The sequence below is a fragment of the Triticum aestivum genome, chromosome 3B, assembly GCF_018294505.1.
Source record: "Triticum aestivum cultivar Chinese Spring chromosome 3B, IWGSC CS RefSeq v2.1, whole genome shotgun sequence".
NCBI lineage: Eukaryota > Viridiplantae > Streptophyta > Magnoliopsida > Poales > Poaceae > Triticum > Triticum aestivum.
The window spans coordinates 851505296-851527021 of NC_057801.1; the positions used below are offsets into that span (position 1 = coordinate 851505296).

At 42.8% G+C, this 21726-nt stretch overlaps 1 protein-coding gene across 1 annotated transcript; it reads right to left on the reverse strand.

Moving 5' to 3' along the window:
• Positions 1-6048: 6048 nt before the first annotated feature.
• LOC123072915 (probable protein phosphatase 2C 38) lies at positions 6049-9990 on the reverse strand. Its single transcript, XM_044496587.1, has 4 exons — positions 8877-9990; positions 8287-8654; positions 7826-8062; positions 6049-6822 (listed from the first exon to the last, which is right to left on the reverse strand). Exons 1-4 carry the CDS (start codon positions 9196-9198, stop codon positions 6589-6591), a joined length of 1161 nt encoding a protein of 386 aa, XP_044352522.1. The 5' UTR covers positions 9199-9990; the 3' UTR covers positions 6049-6588.
• Between the last annotated feature and the right edge of the window lie 11736 nt (positions 9991-21726).

A 21726-nucleotide genomic window follows, 5' to 3' on the forward strand; every position in this document is an offset into this window, starting at 1 on the left:
AAAATGGACGTATCACCACACTACCGAACCAGCATCATCCAAACCAACATGAAAGCCATCATCTTGAGCGCTCCTTTATTTTTTAGGACATATTTTGATACATCGCCAGGTGTCTGTGCAAACAAACAAGTCCAAGATCAATACAACACACCACATGCTTGCAAAATTCAGAACAAGCAAATCTAATTCAAATAGAAAAGAACGAGGCGCAGTTGCCCAAATTATTCTAACAATTCTGAAACAACTCATCATTTGAAAACAAGCAAACATCTTATTCTTATGGCGCATCACGTCCCATTGACTTCGATCTGAGAATAAAAAGGAACATAAACAAAAAAATTGTGAGGGCAAAGGAAAGAGAGAAAGGGGAACTCATCACCTACCATGGCCCAAAGCAGGGTAAGGTCCCACCACTGCATCCAGTACCGTCCATGACGATGTATGGTACTACATGAGTTGCCAAGATTTCTTCACTTTTTTGAGTTAGTGGTGCCCGTTAATCAGGCGGCCGCGGCGGTGTTCCATACGCCCGTCAGAGTCGTCTCCCAGTCTCGCGCCATGGGCTCAAACGGCGGCGGAAGTGAGGCATGGCATCAAGGTGGCGGTGGCTAGTGGAGACGTGAGATCAAGTGGATGCCCCGACCATGTATAAGGCCTACTCCACCACCGAATCACACCGCCGCCTGCCACACCAGGCTAGGGCCACCCTGCACCAGTCCCCTCCATGGCTTCCAGCTCTGGCCGGATCTCCTCCGGCCAGGCCACCACCTGACTTTCGCGTCCGCACTTCTGAGGACGGGGACAACCGCCTCAGGTGCCTAGCCGGCCGACCACCAGATCCCAGCTGCTCAGCCTGACCTCCGCCAGCCGACGGCCACCTTGCCATGGATGCACTTCGTGTACAAACTGGACAATCTCTTTTGATGTATCAGGGTTTTGGACGAAAACTCATCTGTTACAAAGTGATTTCATTTTTGGTTAACTTTTTTTAACTCCACACTTTTTGTGCGTTCAATATGCACCATTCAAAGGCACATCATCAATTTTCAACCCTTTTCTGACTTCATTTCTTATTTTTATGCATTTAATTATTTTTCAGCTAAATGACCCTAAAATTGAAATCACTGCAAAGGAACTCTGAAATGATTGAAACTTGGCATGGTATCATCATTTCACCCACATAGAATGTGCTACAAAGTTGAGAGAGTTACGACATAAACTGGATGCACTTCGTGTACAAATTGGATAATCTCTTTCAATGTATCAGGGTTTCAGACGAAAACTTGTCTATTACAAAGGGATTTCTTTTCTAACTTTTTTTAACTCCATACTTTTCGTGCGTTCAATATGCACCATTCAAAGGCACATCATCAATTTTGAACCCTTTTCTGACTTCATTTCCTATTTTTCATGCATTTAATGATTATTTTTTTGAGCTAAATGACCCTGAAATTGAAAATGACTAAAGATCAACTCTGAAAAGTTTGAAACTTGGCATGGTATCATCATTTCACCCACATAGCATGTGCTAAAAAATTGAGAGAGTTGCGGCAAAAACTGGATGCACTTTATGTACAAATTGGACAATCTCTTTCAAAGTATCAGGGTTTCAGACAAAAACTCATCTATTACAGAGGGGTTTCATTTTTGTTTAACTTTTTTAACTCCACACTTTTTGTGCATTCAATATGCACCATTCAAAGGCACATCATCAGTTTTCAACCCTTTTCTGACTTCATTTCCTATTTTTCATGCATTTAATAATTTTTTTTGAGCTAAATGACCCTGAAATTAAAAATCACTACAAAGGAACTCTGAAAAAGATCCCGGTTCCAGACACTAACCGAGACTAAAGGGCAACAGACCCTTTAGTCTCGGTTTGTGTATGGAACCGGGACTAATGCCTCCCGAGGCACGGCCGGCTCCCTAGCCGCTCGAACCGGGACTGATGCTCACCTTAGTCCCGGTTCGTAACATGACCAGGACTATTGCTCTAATCTGGCCAGGACCAAAGCCTTGTTTTCTACTAGTGCTCCATCCGTCTTCCCTCTCTTGGTTTTGATTTTTTTTCATCTTATATCTATTTTTTTTGACGATTTTCTCTACAAATCGCCTTAACTACCTCATTTTTTATTGACTTGGCAAATAAAATTATGTTATCTTTGGGAAACTGGTCAATGCTTGTCAAATAAAATACTATGGTAGATATATCACCGGTGGAGTTCTTTTTTAAAATACTTATTTATGGAAATCACCTTAATATGGGCAGGCAAATAAATCACGGGTAAGATATTATTTGGTATACACTTATTTACGCAATCACATTAATATGATCAGGTAAGTCATGGCTAATAATAGTAAAATATTTATATCCCATTGCAACACACGAACAATTATTCTAGTGAATATATAGATCAGATTTGTACATTCTACATATCCATGTTTTGGGAACCCTCTAGAAGGTTCTTACAAATTTTGGGAAGATTCCTGACCGGTTCAAGTGTTCTTCCTATCCGTTGTGATCTTGCTGGCGAGGTCCGTACCAGTATTTTTTATTGCAGTACGGCCCCCTACACTCATCCCATGCAATGCGCTACGCAGTCATGCCACCCAGAGTTTTTTTAACATCACGGCATGTAGGAGTGTTGCTCCATATGCCATCTCATATTTTATTTGATCTGTTTTGTTTGTGAGGGTTCACTTCGAAAAGTTGTAAGTTTAATATATGTTACGGTTGGCATGAATTATGTATGGCCAGAGCACTGGTATTTTAGTACAAAATATAGAGTATCACACATTGAAAAGTTGTTTTGAACCTTGCATGATACGTTTGACTACAAAAAATGCATAAAGAATCATGGAACGGTTCAATTTATACACTAGAAATTTCTAGAAATATTCATACCTAATCATACACTAAACACTTCTATTAATATATCTGATAGACCATATGCTTTGTACATATTAGGTTATGCAATTGTTAAAAATAAATTTAAGATAATGTTTATTACAAAAGAGAATTGTATAACAAAGAACACTATTATTATTATTTGGCAAGTTTACTATGTGGTTAACTATGATAACTAAAAATGTATTCTCATGGAGAGAAAAAATATGTACTCGTTAAGACTTTAGCATGTTGTAAGAAAAGACACATGCAATTTGCAAATAATAATATCTAAAGAGGTATAGAAATTGATATAAATTATATTTGATGGGAAGTTCGGACAGATGATAAGGCACTTGAGTTCGCTTATACTTGTACACACCTGAAACTAGTAAACGCCTCGAGACTATAACTTAAACAAAAATAATGTTTCATATGATTACATATTTTCTAACCTTCGACCACATGTCTGCACTGTGATGCCTCCTTATGCTCAATAATCCATCAAGCGCATACATAGTGATGACCAAGCATAACTATCGCCACAGAATAAATAATATAATAGATTTAATTAGGAGTAGTGTGTCTTCGGAATGCTGAAGTGAAAAAAGCTTGTAAACAATGAAGTCCCACTAGAACTAATAAGTTATTTTGGGTGCCGAACACTAATTCAGTTTTAAAATTTTAAAGTTCTTCCATCATGCTTTAACTTATCATGCATCCAATGTCGAATACTTTCGCTAGCTATCTCCCGTTTTCAACCTCCTCGGCCATAAGTCAAATGTGAAGAGCTTCAACTGTCAATCATAATCGAACTAATGGAAACTAGGAGGCAAATAGAGAAGCCAGTCAACCCAACTACCGGTTAAAGACATAAGCCGAAAAGGGGGCGAAGGAAAAAGACAGCAAACCGGCAAACCAAGAAAAAACACTTTGGCCGAAAAGTGACACATGTTAATGTAAGGTCTTTAACAACCCTTAAGTCTACCCTGGGGACCAAAATCAAACTGCGCTAAAAATAGACTTGGGTAAATTATTGAGCACGTCCAAAAAATTAAATAAAATCACAAAAGAAAATATAAGATACCTCCTAATCGACGTCTTTCGCGCTGGTTAGGTTTTCTAACGCCCACGCGCAAGCAAATATGGGTCGACCCATCATGTGCGCAAGAAATCTCTCACCCAGGGCAGGACCAGTTATTCATTGACTTTTGGGGGAAAACACAAAAGGTCTAAAAAAGGAAATAAGAAATCATGAACTAAAAAAATTCACGGATTTGAAAAGTTCACTTTTGGGGGCCAGCAGTTCCATGCAAAGTTCATGGTGGGGATTGCTCATTTTGTATTCGATCTATCCCCTGCTAACGGTGTCCCAGATTAGGGGGGTGCACACCACGTCGGCCCACCATTCATGGGACGAGCCGTGGACCCACCGACAACTGAATAATGGGCCACGCAAGACGAGTACAACGGAGGGAGTATATTACATATCTCGGAGCATGCAAGTATTCTATATGTTGGCATGTTCTAATTAATCTATGGATTAATGGTCGACCAATTAATCCAGTTAATAGGCTGATTAATCACTACTCCCAAGCGGATCGAGTTATCGATTTCCTGTCGGGGATTGCACGTTCGTACGTCGCCCACACCGCTTCTCTCGATCCCTCTTCCCTCTCTTGGTTTTGATTTTTTTTTCCTCTTATATTTATTTTTTCAATGATTTTATTTGCAAATCGCCTTAACTACATCATCTTTTATTAACTAAGCAAATAAAATTATGTTTTCTTTGGTATAAACTGGTAAATGCTTATCAAATAAAATATCATGGTAGATATATCATGGGTAGGATCTTATTTTAAAACACTTATTTACGCAAATCGCCGTAATATGGGCACAAAGATAAATCACGGGTAAGATATTATTTGGCAAACGGTTATTTACGCAATCACATGAATATGGACAGGTAAGTCATGGGCTAATCATGCTAAAATATTTATATCCCGTTGCAACACGCGAACCATTATTCCAGTGAACATATAGATTAGATTTGTACATTCTACATATCCCGGTTTTGGGAACCCTCTAGAAGGTTCTTACCATTTTTGGGAAGATTCTTGACCGGTTCAGGTCAGTTTTCTTCTCTTTCGTGCTGCTTTCTACGTCTTTTCTTCTAGGGTTTTCTTTTCCCTTTTTTATTTTTCAAAAAACTTCCTTCTAATAATAATGTTTGTATATTTCAGAAATTGCTTGCGTTGAACCATGGACAATTACCTGATACAGTGCATGTCCAGTGCATTTTTCTTCTACTTTCATTGAGTAACATAAATTAGACCTATCATTGGGTGATATGCAGTAGTACTTCTTATATTCTGTGTCATTGCCAAATTTAGCCAAGATTCCCCATTTTTCATATTCTGTGAGATGCAGTCATCTTTTACTCCAGTTCTTATAGTAACTTGGAGTACACTGCCTCATGTCATACTGCTTGCAAGATTAGCATATATTAAGAAATGCGGACTAAAAAACAGTGATTTAATACTCCAATTCAATTTAATTCAATTTTCAATTTGAAGTTTCAAGTGCAATTTCAGCAGCAAAGGCGGGGGCTAAACAAAATCTAGTACTGGTTATTATACGATTTATGTTAACAGCGCAATAATTACTTGTAACTTGCTTGTCTTTAACTGACAGAAATACACAGAGGGAACATGGAATGGACTCATCATCACGTCAATTCACTATTGTTTCTTCCGTTGATATTAACGCACCTCGAAATTCCTTGATTCTCATACCAGGAATCCAATCAACTAACGGCCCGGAGCCAAGAAACTGCACTTGGGTGCAACGGCAAACACTCATAAAAAAGATTAGATGATCCCAAAAGTGAGTGACATCATCACTCATTTGGGCTGCAAATCCAATGCAAGTTTAAAACAAATACAAATCATCACTCATTTGGACTGCAAATCCAACGCAACGCATGCAATGCAAGTTTAAAACGAATACAAAACATCACTCATTTGGACTGCAATGCACACAATGCAAGTTCAAAACAAACACTGTACTTGGGTGACATGATGATCCTTTCTAATGTGTATAACCATGTATGTGGATTTCTATTTCGACAGACTGGAAATAAATACTGATGATTCAACAAGTTAAAAGTAGAATTTTTCTTTTAGTCCTTGTCTTGGCAAAATGGACATACACTCTTTACAAAGTCCACATTTTACTAATGCTAATCCAACTCCGCCCCAACATCCACACTTCACAGAGCTTAAAGCTTAAACAGTTATACAATGGGGACAGCTGCAAAATGAAGGAGAGGCCATGAGATGTAACAACAGCATCCAGCAATGTCTTAATCCCATGTTTCTTAAAGTACTGCTCAAGTTGAGGTCCATCCACCCCGCGAAAAGAGAAACGCCAGCTGATACCTGCAAATTACGCATTGCAGCTGCCAGCTTAGGTTTCTCCGAGCGAGCGAGCCAACAGAGGGTGCTCATGTCATCACACCGATGACGCGGCAATCCAACAACGCCTCTTTCTCTCTCTATCTGTACATATTAGAAGTCAAAACAATACGGCTCCTCCACGCACCGCTCGTCGCAGTGTCTGCATGTCGCCTGGAGAGCACCAGCCCAAGATATGAACGATATATAGGAGCATATTTCCAGAACGCATCAGTGATGGGATGGTCAGCATTTCTGTGCAAACGTTGGCGTGCTGCCACCGCCCCTTAGCGAGAGCAACGGCCCACCGTAGAGCCTCCTGCTGATAAGCGCGGGGTCCAGGAATAATACCACAACAGTAATATCATCGTGGAAGTGCCTCCTGACCCCGCGGTCGATCTTCTTCAAGTCTGAGTATCTCATTTCTCTCTTCTTTGCCGCCTCCCGCAGAGCTGCTTTTACTAGTCGTCTCGCAATGCCCTGCAAAGATTTTCGTAGTATTTAGCAACCCGTAGTTGACAGCTGAAGTTTCAGAGCATGGAACGACTTGACAAAAAGGGATCACAGTTTGGTCCTTATAAAATGCAAGTTCACTTTTCCAAAATTTTGGTTAAGTAATGAAGGGTGGTTCTCAAAGCAGAGTCAAAGTCGTTCCATGGTGGAACCGGTCAAATCCTACCGAATCAAAGTCCATATAGCTATGAAAAATTCTACAGCATTGAGGACGACATATCTGGCATCTCTCAGAACCTCCCTTAAGGAAAATCGATTCAGATTGGAAAGAATAAGAGAGACGGAATTAGCTGTAGTGGTAGAAGTTGAACAGCAGAATTTGAATTAGCTTTTATTCTTGACGAAAATTGCCTTTTTTGGTGTTCTAGAGTGTAAAACAAATTTGGATATGGTATAGTATATATGCCTTGTGTCAATACTGTAGATTAAATCATAATTTTTGTAGCTTTTCAGACCACATTGTGAGCCGATTTCACAGATTTCATCTAAAGGATTAAAGGAGTGAGTGCAGCCAAGTCAGCCCCTTGCCCTGGTTAAGCCATTCAGGCAATTTTGTAGAACAAAATTCTGTGGGTCATAATGAGAAGATACTCAATCTGTAGCCATATGCTCAAACCATCACAACTATGACACTCGCTACAAACCAGAAAAAAATCGGCTTTGATATAAGTCAGAGTTGCTCTCTCATATTTAGATCACTAAAGTAGTGATCTAAAATGTCTTATATTTGTTCACAGAGGGAGTACATGTTTTGATATAACATTCAGTCTAACCTATTTTTAGTTACTTCCTCCGTCCCAAAATAAGTGTCTCAACTTTGTACTAGCTTTAGTATAAAGTTGTACTAAGGTTAAGACACTTATTTTAGGACGGAGAGTACATAACAGTATAAGGTGAGCCTAAAACGGGAAGCATATTTCAGTACATTGCAAGAGAGTAATATAAGAGAAAGTATGGCAAATCATCTTACATTCCGAGGTGAACAGTGAACTATATCCACAGCTTCCTGATTGCTCAAGTGCTCCCATAGTCCATCAGAGGCAAATATAACGAACTGATCTTCTGCGCACAGTCTGTGTTCTTCTATGGATGGTTCTGGACAAAGAATTGGTTTATGGAAGGGTCCTGGAATGCGGAACCGGGCCAGAAGAGGCTCGCGGTTAAACTCCGAACTTTTTAGGTAGGCGTCACCAATCGTTCTGGAAACCTGAACACAAAGCAGAGAAAAGCCAGAGCATGAGTAATTAATTATACAAGAAATGTTAAATGGCATTGATCTTGGGACTTTGTACAAATGGCTTGCTCTTGGCAGCATTAACTCATGAAATGGGGGAACAAATAGAAACCCTTACTAAATAAATTTCTGGCCCAAATTTTACATGGATATTTATAGACATCATCCATTAAACAGAAGCCAGCAAAATGAAATACCTGAATAATGCCTTTAACGCGCCAAACATTGTGCTTCAGTACCACGATCCGGGGGTCGTCCGGGTGCATCTGTCTTAGCTCATCCCTTACCTCCTGAAAGCTCGCATTATGCTCGGACGAGAGCTGAACGGCCTTAACATCTTTGACACCCCGCTCGACTCTCCCGAGGACCGCACGAGAATCACCGGTGTTTGCTATGTAAAGGACCCCTTCGTTGATAATGCCAACCAGACAGCACGTACCGACCGAGGCGATCTGCGGCTTGATGAGCCACTGCTTCCTCACAAGGTTCAGAAACCCCTCCTCGGTGGCAGCGTAGGATCTGCGTATCACGTCGGCCGACACGGTCTGTTGTTCCGTCGCAAACTCTGCGTAGAAGCAATTATCACTCAGCTGTGAGCAACAAACTAACACTAATTAGCAGTCATATTCATCGAAACTAGAGTCCATCACATTTGATGAGGTAGCATGACATTCCAAGCTAAGGCCCATCATATTTCATCATGTAATTACTAGTACTACCTAACGATCCACAAGATCTTTCTGTGAATCCCCTTATTAAGCATGGGGATGCGTATACTAGTACTTACTCTTGAGGTGGTGGAAGAGGTTGTCGGCGACGAAGCGGGCGGTCTCGGGCCCGCCGTGGCCGTCGTAGACGCCGACGAAGGTGGCGCAGGGCGCGTCAGCGGCGAGGAGGGGCCCGGCCTCGAGCTGGCTGGCGTCCTCGAGCAGCTGGTTGGCCTGCACGACGGCCATGGAGAAGTCGCCGCAGGCGTGCCTGCCGGCGTCCCTGTACCAGAGCAGGCCCTCCCTGGTTCCGCCGCCCCCGGCGGCGACGACCTGCGCGGCGTCGGGCAGCGAGGGCTTGAAGCAGGGCCGCACGATGCGCATCATGGTCTGCCCCACCATGATCTGCTCTGCTCTGCTTTACCCGGGGGGCGGCGAGATCCGGCGGGGAGGGGAGGGGAGAGGAGGGAGAGGTGTGGGTTGACCCGGGCGAGAAGCAACCTACTCTGGACTCTTGAGGGAGGGAGGGAGGGGAAAGGGGAATAGAAGAATAAAAATCCGAGCTTGGGTGGGGTGTTGGTGAGGGCAGGGTCGGGTCGGGGGTAGCTACTAGCTAGGCTAGGAGGCTGTGGGAATCCTCCACCACGGGGATAATAGTACTGGGCGGCCGGCGAGGAAGCAGGCGGCTCCGGCGCATGGAAAGCGGGGAGAAATCGTCTTGGACGGACGGTAGCTGGCGGAGGTGAATCGAGCAAGCAGGCAGAGCTAGAGCTAGGGATTGGATCGGGGCGGAGGGGAAGAAATTAAACAGAGCAGAGGGGAGGAGACCGCGAATGGGAAGCTCGGAAACCGGCGAATCGATGGGCCTGCCGGGCAGCAAGGGATCAAAGAAACCGCGTCGGATCGGGACGCCGCCGCCGCTGCTGCTGCTTGGCCTTGGTCTTGTTGGTGTTCAAGCAAGGGTGCTGCGGGGGAGAGGAGGAAGAAGGGGGCTGAGGGAGAGGAGAAGGATGCTTCGCGGTGGGAGAGGGGATTTGGGGGAGAAGAAGAAGAAAAGGGAGGAGGAGGCCATGTGATGTGAGGGGCGGAGGGAGGGACGACCTTTCTCCACTGCTTCTTCTCTCCTCTTCTCTTCTCTTCTCCTTGGAGTTTAGATTTGGAATCTCTGCTCTGTTCTGCAGTGAGTTTGTGGATAGAAAAAGTAGGAGTAAGGGAGAAAGAAAGAAAGAAAGAAAGAAAGTTGGGATTTTTAGCTGCCCTGCCCACAGGAAAGAAAGAACAGGGGATGGTGCCTTTGTTTGGTCTCTGTCCCCCTCCCCCCTCCTCCTCTCTTCTCTGCTGCACTGCACTTCTTCATCATTTTTCAGAAAGAAAGAAAGAAAGAAAGAAAGAAATCTATGCACTTATATATACAGAGTATAAGTATATATTCTCCTTCATTCTTTCCTTCTAAGAAGCATCTTAGTAGCACGTACTTCCCATCCATCTCTTGTATTGTCACATAAATAAAATAACTAGAGTAGATCCATCTTCTCTTAGTTTATTGTCCTTTGGATCTGTTTCTGTTTCTGTCTCCCCTTGGTTCCAACATCAATCAAATTTAACGCCCAAATACACCTACATGTTCCTTTCCTTTCTTTTTCTTTTCTTTCAGAAAATGCTCCCATTCGTATGTTATGGAGTGTTAGATACCCAAGCTAATTTTCAAAAGCAAAAATATATCTACTCCCTCCTATCTATCTATCTATCTATATTACTTGTTGCTGATTTAGTACGTACTATATTTGTCACGCCTTACTTACCTATATATTGCCTAGTCGCCGTGAGCAGCTTAATTATATTTTCCTTTGCATACAAAAATAATCGCTCCATTTACTATTAATTAATTGTGAAACTTGGTGAGTAACGTCTTGTCTCTACTCGCTTTGTTTGTTTAGTTAGTTATGGTGTCTTGTTCCCTAGCTTCTTCTAGAAACAAAGCATTTTTTCTTGGTGAAGCCGATTTCAAACAGCTCCCTCTTTTGTTGCTATACCTACTAGTACTCCACCAATTTACAAGGGTGAAAATGTTTGACTCACTACTTACTAGGATTCCATTAATCAAGTAATTACCCATAGCATGGCAAAAGAGTAAACTAGTGTCAACCAACCAATGGCAAATGGGTTCAACTCAACTTTTGATCTTTTGTTCATGACTAGGACTCACACATCTCTCCGTCATGAACGAATCCAGCATGATAAGTTGCCTCTCCTTTAATTCTAAGATCAATAGTTCATTTCTCAATCATATCAATAAGAGTGTAGTACAGTACTAGTGCACAAATCAATAACAACACTATGGCACGATGCCTAGAGATTGTTTTTAGGACAAAAGCCTTGATGGATGGATGATAATAAGATCCCCAAAGTTGCCACAATTCAGAAGAATAAACATTCTCGTCAAACTTCTCAAGCATCTATCAACAATGACCCACCTTCCATTTCTAGCATGGCAATGGTAGATAGCCTACCCTAGTACCATTGACGACTGAATAACTCTACTAGTTCTTCTCTTCTCCTAGTTAGTAAATGACTTATTGCATACCATGGATTTTGCCGGCCATCTCAGCTACTTATTTACTTGCCAACAACACACCTGAAACAGAGTCTTCTTACATTCACTTAGGGTGAATCATTGACATTTAAATTAACATTGGAATTGTGTACAATGTTTATTTAACTGGTGGTCTTAGCTTGCATTCGGTTGATTTTTGAAAGAAAAACTCATGTTCAAACTTTTTAAGCACAATTGATTCTTCGCGTCTGCCATCTTATTTGTGTCCGACGAGCCAAAGGTGGTGCCGATACATCTAAGATAGTGCTGACAAAGATGGATGACATGTATGTGGTAGTGATGGCAAAGATGGGCTGAAGCATACGTTGTGTTGGCGACAATGCAAGCGAGACACGGCGGAGATGAAGCCCCAATGCAAATATGAGGTGTAGAAGAGCGGCCTTAATTTGCGATGGTAGGTGATTGTTAGGCCGGCACCGAGGCAAAAAAATAAGGGCAAGGTGGCAGCATCGACCAATTTGATGATGATAAGAAGGGGGGAGTAGTGGTTTGTCGGAGACTCTCGTGATGTCACGCCAAGGTTGGTGATGGCAGAGCAGCGGTGGGACAGGACAGAGAGAGAGAAAGGGAGGAGGGTCAGCTCATAGAAATGGGGTGGGGCAATTTCGACCGTCATATATGAGGTTGTCTCACGAAAAAAAATTGTATCTTGGGAAAACAGCTTGGTATACCAAATATATAGTTCTTATCTAAATAAGCATAATTGATATCTTTTTAATAGCTTGATATCAGTGAAGTGTTAAAAGAAGACTAAAGGCACCGATCGACGGTTGCACAATTACTCTCATGGTTTCTGTACTATTGCTACCATCTTATTTGTGTCCGATGAGCCAAAGGCGGTGCTACCACATCCATGGTAGTGTTGACAAAGATGGATGACATGTATGTGGTATTGTTGTCAAAGATGGGCCGAAACACACGTTGTGCTGGCAACAATGCAAACGAGGCACAATGCCAGCTGGAGCCCAATGCGAATATGAGGTGTCGGAGAGTCGTGTGAATTTGCGGCGGTACGTGCTTGTTAGGCCACCGAGGTGGAAAAGGAGAGCAAGGTGGCGACATCCAGCTATTCGATAATGATAAGAAGGGGGAGTAGGTAGCATGCGTGAGAGTGGTGTTTGTCGGAGACTCTCGTCGATGTCACACCAAGGTAGGTGACGGCAGAGCAACGGTCGGTTGGGACATGGAGAAAACCGGAGGAGGGTTGGCTAATGGAAATGGGGTAGGGCAATTTCAGAGGTTGTATCATGGGAAAAAGTGTGTCTTGGGGGAAAACAACTAGGTATGCCAAATATATAGTTCTTATCTAAATAAGCATAATTTATATCTTTGTTATCGTTCGATATGTCGGAGTCGGAGTCATCCTCGTGGGGCGGGGGCTCATTGCCATGAAGGGTGTGGTAGCTCAGTGTGCCGGAGAGGTTCACGGCGAGTTGGTACTCCTCTCGAAGTGTCGGCGCTCGCGCGGCCGCAGCCGCATCTCCGGTGGTGGCAGCGGCCTCCTTCGCCTCCCACCATGCACGCTCGCCCGCCCGGAGGCGCTGGATGGACGGATTTTGCCCACGGCGCTCCGACGCTGCGGGGTTGTAAGCCTCGGCGGTGTGCCTGCTTCCTGCGCCTTTCCAACACCGGAGGGCGGAGGGAGGAGCTTCCGACCTCGTTGTCGTTGCTCCGCTTGCGGCCGCCGAACCCACCGTGGCACCCAAACCCACCGCGGCTGCCGAACCCCCCGCCGCCGCCACGCCCGAAACCCGTGGACACCATCTCTAGCAAGATCCGGTGGTCAAATGCATCGCAAAACGTCTCCGGAGTTTGAGGGATTTGTCGCCGGAGGATGAATTTTGTGGCGGAGGTGGGTGAGGGGATTGCGGGCCGGGAACCCTAAAATGCCCCAGTGCCCGCATATATGTAGGAATCGAGAACGGTTTACGGGCCGCCTGTAAGAGTTTTACGGGCCGGGCCCTTTTTAGTGGACCTACTCGGTCCGGTTTTTTGGCTTATCCCATAAAACGGCCGGAAAAACGCACTTCGCGGATTTACGGGATCTGCTAGAGATGCTCTGAGGAGGAATCTTCACAGCGGGTCAGCCTGAGATTTGGGGGAGAAGAAGAAGAAAAGGTAGCCCATGTGACGGACGACCTTTCCCCCTCTGCTTCTTCTCTTCTCCTTCGAGTTTAGATTTGGAATCTATCTTCCTCTGTTCTGCAGTGAGTTTGTGGATAGAAAAGGGGAGAACGAAAGCTGTTTTTTTTAGCTGGAGCCTCTGCCGCTGCCCACAGGAAAGAAATAGGGAGTGAGTCTGACACCGGATGGTGCCTTTGTTTGGTCTCTGTCCCCCTCTCCCCTCCCGGCTGCACTTGCTCATTTTCCAAAAAATAAATAAATCCATGCACTGCAAAATTATTGTTTGTATACAGAGTATAAGTACATATTCTCCTTCCTTCTAAGAAGCATCTTACTTCCATCCATCTGTTGTCAGATAAATAAATTAGTTAGATACATAGCTCTCTCTTAATTTATTGTCAAAGGACGGCCTGGCCTGTCTGTCCTTTGGATCTGTTTGTATGTCGCCTTGGTTTCAACATCAAACTTAACGGCCAAATACGCCTACATGTTTCTTTTCTTTTTTTTTAAAAAAAAATACACTCCAAAAAAGGTACTTCCTTCTATCCATATTACTACGTGTCTTTGATGTACTAAATTAGCAACAATTAATATGGATCCGAGGAGGAAGTACTACATATTTTTGTCACGCCTTAATTAGCTTTTGTGTAGTCACTGTCAGCTTATTTTCTTCCTCTGGATAGAAAATTATCGCCCGAGTTACCATTAATTAACTGTGAAGCTTGGTGTGTAACGTCTTGTCTCATCTAGATTTATTTATTTATTTATTTATGGTGTGTTGCTCCCTAGTTTCTTCTAGAAAGAGAGCAATCCAGGTGAAGCTGGTTTCAAGAGCTTCCTCTTTTGTTGCTACCTACCAGTACTCCAGCAGTTTACAATGGTGAAAATGTTTGACTGGCCAGTACAACTATTTATTACTGGGATTCGATTAGTCAAGTACCCATAGCATGGCACGAGAGTAAAGTAGGAGTATCAGCCAACCAATGGGGGATGGGTTCAAGTCAACTCATCTTGTGTTGATGACTAGGACTCACACATATCTCTGTCATGAACGAATCGAGCATGATAAGTTGCCTCTCTGTTAATTCTACCTTCTCTTTTTCTTCCATGTAAATTTGCACATCCATCCACATGCTAAAAAGGTAGCCCGTTAATATACCCGATCAAAACGACAGACACATCGATCATGCGAGCTGAATGCCAGCTAAGATCAGGAGGGTTAACATGCATATAAGTCATGTTTTAGGTTGAAATTAAGAGGCATATATAGAACCTAGTCATGCTTTACCTTTTCACTCTTCTTCTTTGTCCATACAAGAGTCCACATTTTGGTTTCCATTTCCCATTTTGTTTTTTCTCTGCACGGCTAAATTATTTATATACATTATATATTCTCCTTTGATAAAATAATTACATAGATAGTTATTGTTTTAATTTACTGTAAAAGGGTGGCCTGGCCTGTCCTTTGGATCTGCATCTCCCCTTGGTTTCAACTTCAAATTTAACAGCCGAAATACATGTACTATGTTTCTTTTGTCTTGTTCTAAGAAAAATCCCCCATCTGTTTGTTAGATACCCAAGCTCATTTTTTTAATATATACTTCCTCCGATCCATGTTAATTATCGCTGCTTTAATATAATTTTAGTACAAAGTTGTACTCAAGCAGCAATAATTAATATGAAATGGTGGGAGCACTATAATTTTTCATGCCATAATTAGCTATTGCGTAGTCGTTGTCAGCTTATCTTTTCCTCTGCATATAAGTCGAGTTAGTTAAAATATTTATACAGTGTAGAAAAATAATTGCTCGAGTTACCATTAATCAATTGTAAAACTTGGTGAGCAACATCTTGTTCCATCGACATTTATTTACAGTGCGTTGCTCCCTAGATTCTTCTTTTAGGTAGAAAGCAATTCGGTTGAAGCTAATTTCAAGAGCTCCCTCTTTTGTTGCTAAGCGGTTTTAACATGCTCCGTCTTTACCTCGTCTTTTCACATGAGAGGTAAGAGTGTAAAATAGATCTGATCCGTTGATCTCATTAATTATTGTCCTGATTAACTCTTACCTTTTTACGTCACATGTAAAGAAAGGAGGTTAGAAGGAGCATGTTAAAATTTTCCCCAGTGAATTTACAAGGGTGAAAATGTTTGAATTGATGGTAACTCACTACTCACTAGGATTCGATTAATCAATTACCTATAGCATGGCAAAGGAGTATAGTATCAACCAACCAATGGCAAATGGGGTCAAGTCAACTCTTGTGTTGATGACTAGGACTCACACATCTCTCAGCCATGAACGAATAGCACATGATAAGTTGACTCTCTATTAATTCCACCTTACTCTCTTTGCATGAAAATTTTGCGCCTTTGTCCACATGCTAAAAAGGAGGCCGGTTAATATATCCGGTCAAAACGACAGACACAGCGTTCATGCGAGGTGAATGCCAATTAAGCTCAGGAAGTTTAGCATGCATAAGTCATGTCTTAGCGAAAATTAAGAGGCAAATTATATAAACTAGCCAAGTAGCCATCTTGTTGGTTTTGAGCTGGTCATATACAGTACTTTTTTTTACTTTTCTTCCTGTCTACGTCGGTCAGCATGTAGGCTCGAGTGACCATTGTCCATCTTTCTCGTTACACTGAGAGTTCGATCGGGTGAAGCATCTAGCTAAGCTAGCCTAGGTACCAATCATGATTGAACTACTTCATTTCCTTTCGGACGTCAATTTTTTAATATTTTTGAAAATAAATAGAAACAACAAAGGATGGCCTACCCTGATCTGTTGTATCTCAGCCTTGGTTTCAACATCACATCACATTTAACAACTGAAATACATTTGGATAGTTTACATAAAAGATACTCACATATGTCTGTTAGATACCCAAGCCGATCTTTTTCTAAAAAATTACGTACTACAATTGTATCTCAGCCTTGGTTTCAACATCACATCACATTTAACAGCGATAGTTTACATAAAAGATACTCACATATGTCTATTAGATACCCAAGCTGGTCTTTTTAAAAACATATGTACTACAATTTTATCTCAGCCTTGGTTTCAACATCACATCACATTTAACGGTATTTCGTACTATGTTTGGATTGTTTACAAAAAAGATACCCATACCTCTATAGTAGAAAAAAGATCAGCCAAATTCGGGTGAAGATAATTTCAAGCTTTTTTGTTACTACTCCGGTAGTTTAGAATGGTGAAAATGTTTGACTGGACGGTAGAAAATGGTTAAAATGACAGACACATCGATCATGTGAGATGAATGGTTTTTAAGCTCAGGAGGTTTAGCATGCATAAGTCATGTCTTAGTGGAAATTAAGAGGCAAATATTGAACCTATCCAAGTAGCCATGTGGTTGGTTTTGAGCTGGTTATGTTTTAGTATTTTTCTACTCTTCTTCCTGTCCATGTCGGTCAGCATTTAGGCTTTGAGTGACCATTGGCCATCTTTCTCGTCACAATGAGAATTTGGGTAAAGCTGGTTTCAAGGGCTGCTTTTGTTGCTAGCACTCCAGTGATTTAGAATGGCAAAAATGTTTGATCGAGCGGTACAACTAACTAACTACTTATACTAGGATGATTAGGCACTACATAGTAAAGGAGTATTATTCAATCAACCAACCAATGGCAATGGGTTGTGGTCAACTCTTGATCACTAGGAGTAGGACACATCTCTGTCATGGACAAATGGCACATGATAAGTTGCTGCTAGCTCCTTTTTTTTCCAATGGAATGTAACAGTGAAAAGATGGCCAGTTAATCATATCAAAAAAGGATAGATACGTTAGGTGAAATGGATGATAGTCAAGCAGAGGAGGTTTAGCATGCATGCATAAAGCCATATTTTATTTGGAAGTCAAGAGGCATATAACATAGTCTTCTTCTTTTTTCCTTCTGTGTCTTGGTTGGCCGAGTTAACTTATTGAGTTTGGACACCTTTTCTCTCTTGAAATAGTGCTCGAGTTGCTGCCTGTTTTGTGTCCCCTCCCTGGAATGCAAGACTTAATTCCCATATTCATTAAAATTTCTGTACCAAAATGTAAGATGTTTTGTTTGCCTAGGGTATAAAAAACATCTTAAGTTTTTTGTTTGTTATGGAGGGAGTGCTATTTTGGCTTAAAAGATTGATAAGAATGTAGTAGCACTGCAAATTGACGGGCAAGACCACAACGTGTACAGGACGATGAAAGATTGCACAAATATTGCTATTAGGACAAAAGCTTGGATGGATGGATGATAATTAAGATCCCCAAGTTCCCACATGAATGGATGGATGGATGGACGATGGAAGATTGCACAAATATTGCTATTAGGACAAAATATTTCTATTACGACAAAAATGGCTGCTAGGTTGTCAACCTTTTTCGGCAGTGCAATGCTAGCTAGATTGCCTTGGTACCATTCATGGCTGAACTAGTTCATTTGCTTTCTTACTTGGGAATTGACTTATTGCGCACCATGGATGCTGGCCATCTCAAGGACTTGGGAACAACACACACATCTCCCTGAAACAGAGTATTCTTACGTTCACTCAGGGTGAGAGAAATTATTGCATTGCTACATTTATTTAACTAATGGTGGAATTGTGTGTACAATGTTTATTTATATGGTTGGGTTAACAGGCACTTGATTATTTTTCAAAAATTCTCATGTTCAAACATTCTAAGAAAAATTGATTCTTCGTCTGCCAAAGACGGTGCCGGCACATCCTTGGTAGTCCTGACAAAGATGACTGACATGTACACGGTAGTACTGGCAAAGATTCGTTGGAATGTACGTTGCGTTGGCGACAATGAAGGCAAAGCACGACGCCAGCTGGAGCCCCAATGTGAATATGAGGTGTAGGAGAGTGTCATCAAACTCTGGTGGTGTATACTTGTTAACCTGACACATGAGAGAAAAAGAAAAACAAGGTGGCAGCATCAGGCTATTCGGTGGTGATAAGAAGAGGGAGCGAGATAGCATGCGGTGCAGTGGTGTGTTAGAGACCCTCGTCGATGTCACACCAGAGTAGGTGAGGGCAAAGCGGCAGAGGGGTGGTGGGCCAGGAGAGGGGAAGAGGGGGAAGGAGGATAGTCTTGTGGGAATGCAATGAGCAATTTCGAGCATCATATATGAGGTTGTATCATGAAAAGTGTATATGGGGAAAATCAGCTATGTATACCACTATTTAGTTTATAGGTAATGAGGCATAATTGATATCCTTTTTATCACTCAATACCATTAACTAACAATTTTGAAGGAGACTAAAGGCATCTCGATCGGTAGTTGCGCCATCAACTGTCGAGTGGGGTGTGGCATTGAGACGAAATAATGCACCGAGGGAACTGACACGAAGCACTTGGCTGAATTTTGTTTCTAGTCTGTATTTAGCACATGTAAGCATCTGGCATTGAAATAGAGAACACTTCTATGATTTATTTTTTCTATTTTTTTTGTTCGATGGCTGTCTAGTTTTGTACGTAGATGCCTTAATACTCAGGTTCAAAGAAATAATTGTGCAACATTTAATTAAGGTTGAACTGTGAGTATGATGTTTATTTAAGTGGCCATGTTAACTGTCACTCGGTTATTTTAAAAAAATCATGTACAAACTTCTGAAGGAAAATTGAGTCTTCATCCATGGCCAGCGAACCAAAGGCGGTGCCAACACGTCTATGGTAGTGCTCACAAAGATAGCTGACATGTGTGCAGTGGTGCTGGCAAAGATGTATTGAAACGTACGTTGCACTGGCAACAACGATGGTGATGCACAACGCCAGCTGGAACCCCAATACGAATATGAGGTGTAGGAGAGTGGTATATGCTTGTTAAGCCAACACCGACGCAAAAAAAAAACAAGAGCAAGGTGGCGACATCAAGCTATTCGGTGGTGATAAGAAGATGGGAGAAGGTACCATGCGGTGGAGTGGTGTATCAGAGACCCTCATCGATGTCACACCTGAGTAGGTGAGGGCAAACCGGCAAAGAGGTGGTGGGCCGCGCGGGGTGGGGGTGGGGGCCTGGGTGGGTGTTAGTTTATGGGAATGCAATGAGCAAAACCATCATATATGAGGTCATATCACGAAAAGTGCATATGGGAAAAAACAGCTATGTATGCCAAATATGTAGTTTCTATGTAAAATAGGCAAACCTTGGTGAATAACGTCTTGCTGAACTAGATTAATCATGTGTTGCTCTCTTATCTTCTAGAAAGAAAGCAATTCAGTTGAAGCTGATTTCAAGGGCTCCCTCTTTCGTTGCTGAGGAGTACTGTAGTTTACAAGGGTGAAAATGTTTTACTACTGGGCAAGCATAACAATGGAGTATTAACCAACCAATCAGTGGTAATGGGTTGAGGTCAGCACCATATTTTCATTATTGTTTTAGTTCAAAGCGGTATATTAATATATATGCTTGTACACATGACATGGCTTACACGTACGTCGGCAGAATGTAATAGTTCATATGAACGAGATCGACAAGAATGTAACAGTCGTGTGGATCAACTAACAAGACCACTGCGTCTGCGTGGATAACAAGATGAATGGAAGGATGATCACACAAAAAGTAGCAGCCACAAAAGCTAAGCTTTGATTGAATGGAAGGATGATCGCACAATCGAAAACAGAGACATTCTTGTAACCTTTTGCAGACATCCATGTATCTAGCATGACAGGTACACCATCAATCATGTGTACCAGAGCAATGCTATCTAGACTAGCTAGATCCGTGTACCATCTGACTTGACCACTTTTCATTTTCTCATGATCGAACTTTTTAAGTAAAATTGGTTCTTCTTCTCCCAACTTATTTGTATCCGGTGAGCCAGAGGCAGCTCTGATGTGTCTGCATCGGCGTTGGGGAAGACTGGCTGAAATGTACGCCACGGGTCCGACGGAGGAGCCGAGGCACTAGGCAAGCCAGAGCCCAATGTCCTCTCTTCTCCATGTCAGCGAGAGGTTTACCCGAGCACGGCCGACGAAGAAACATTAATTAATTATGCACAAATTTATGTGAAAATGCAATTGTAACGCTGTTGCACACAGTCATTGTAAGCTCAACTTATCTTTCTACTTACAGCGCTGGGTAACATTATGCAGAGTAGAAGGAAAAGCAATAGAATCATCGCTGGAGATTCTACACGGCCAAAAATATATATCATATTCTCCTTCTAAGAAGCATCTTACTTCCAGATAAACTAATACCTAGTACTCTGGCTGGGATTTCTTTTCTTGTTCAAGGACGGCTTGTCCTTGGATCTGCATCTCGCCTTGGTTTCAACATCACATCTAACGGTGCTATTGTGCGTAGTACCATGTTTATCTAATCACTCAAGTTGACTCTTTTAAAATCAAACTACAGTTGTGACACCATAGGTCACGCCTTAATTTGCTATTGGTGTAGGGCATGTCCAATGGAGACCCTTAAACCGCCCAGAACCTTTCGGACCACGCGGTCCGGACGCGTTGTGCCATCCAACACGGTCTTGCATCGGTCTGCAGGACGGTGTGAACACACTTTCTTTCGCACATCGGAGGGGGGGGGGGGGCTTTCCGGGCATCCAGACGGCACCAACGCCCCCTTCCCATCACCCTGGCCCACCCAAACCCCTCTGCCCTGGCCCGCGCGCGTTCCTGCCCAGCGCCAAAAGCCCGCATTCATGCCGATGTAGAGTGGCCGCTCCACATTGAAGCGAGCGCGAGCGGACACAACCTCTCACTGGCTCCGCCATTGAAGTGGCGCACCGGTCGAGGGTGCTGCGCGCTGCATGTCCGGCTGAACACACCTCCTCGTTGCATTCAAGCGTCTGCATTAAACCCATGTGTGTGCCGAGAAACCTACTTCGGCCACACGTCCGTTCACGAGCATGTCGACATTAACCACAACGCCGGGCAAGCTCCTTTCATCACCCGGCTATTTAAAAGAGGCCGGACGCCAGGCAAGAATCGCACCACTCGGCTACTCCTCCTTCCACCATTTTCTCCACCCTTTCTTTGGCATCCGGCGAGCAGGAAGCACAATTCACCGGCATAAAATCCGGCTGGGTGGCCCGCCGGATATGAGCGAGCCAGCTCGCTACAGTACCTCCCTCGCCTAGATCGTTGTGCAAGTTGGCACTCCAAGCCAGCGCGTGGTTTAACAACTCGCCGCTCCAAGCCAGCTCACGGACAAGTGCGAGTTGCTCCACGCAGG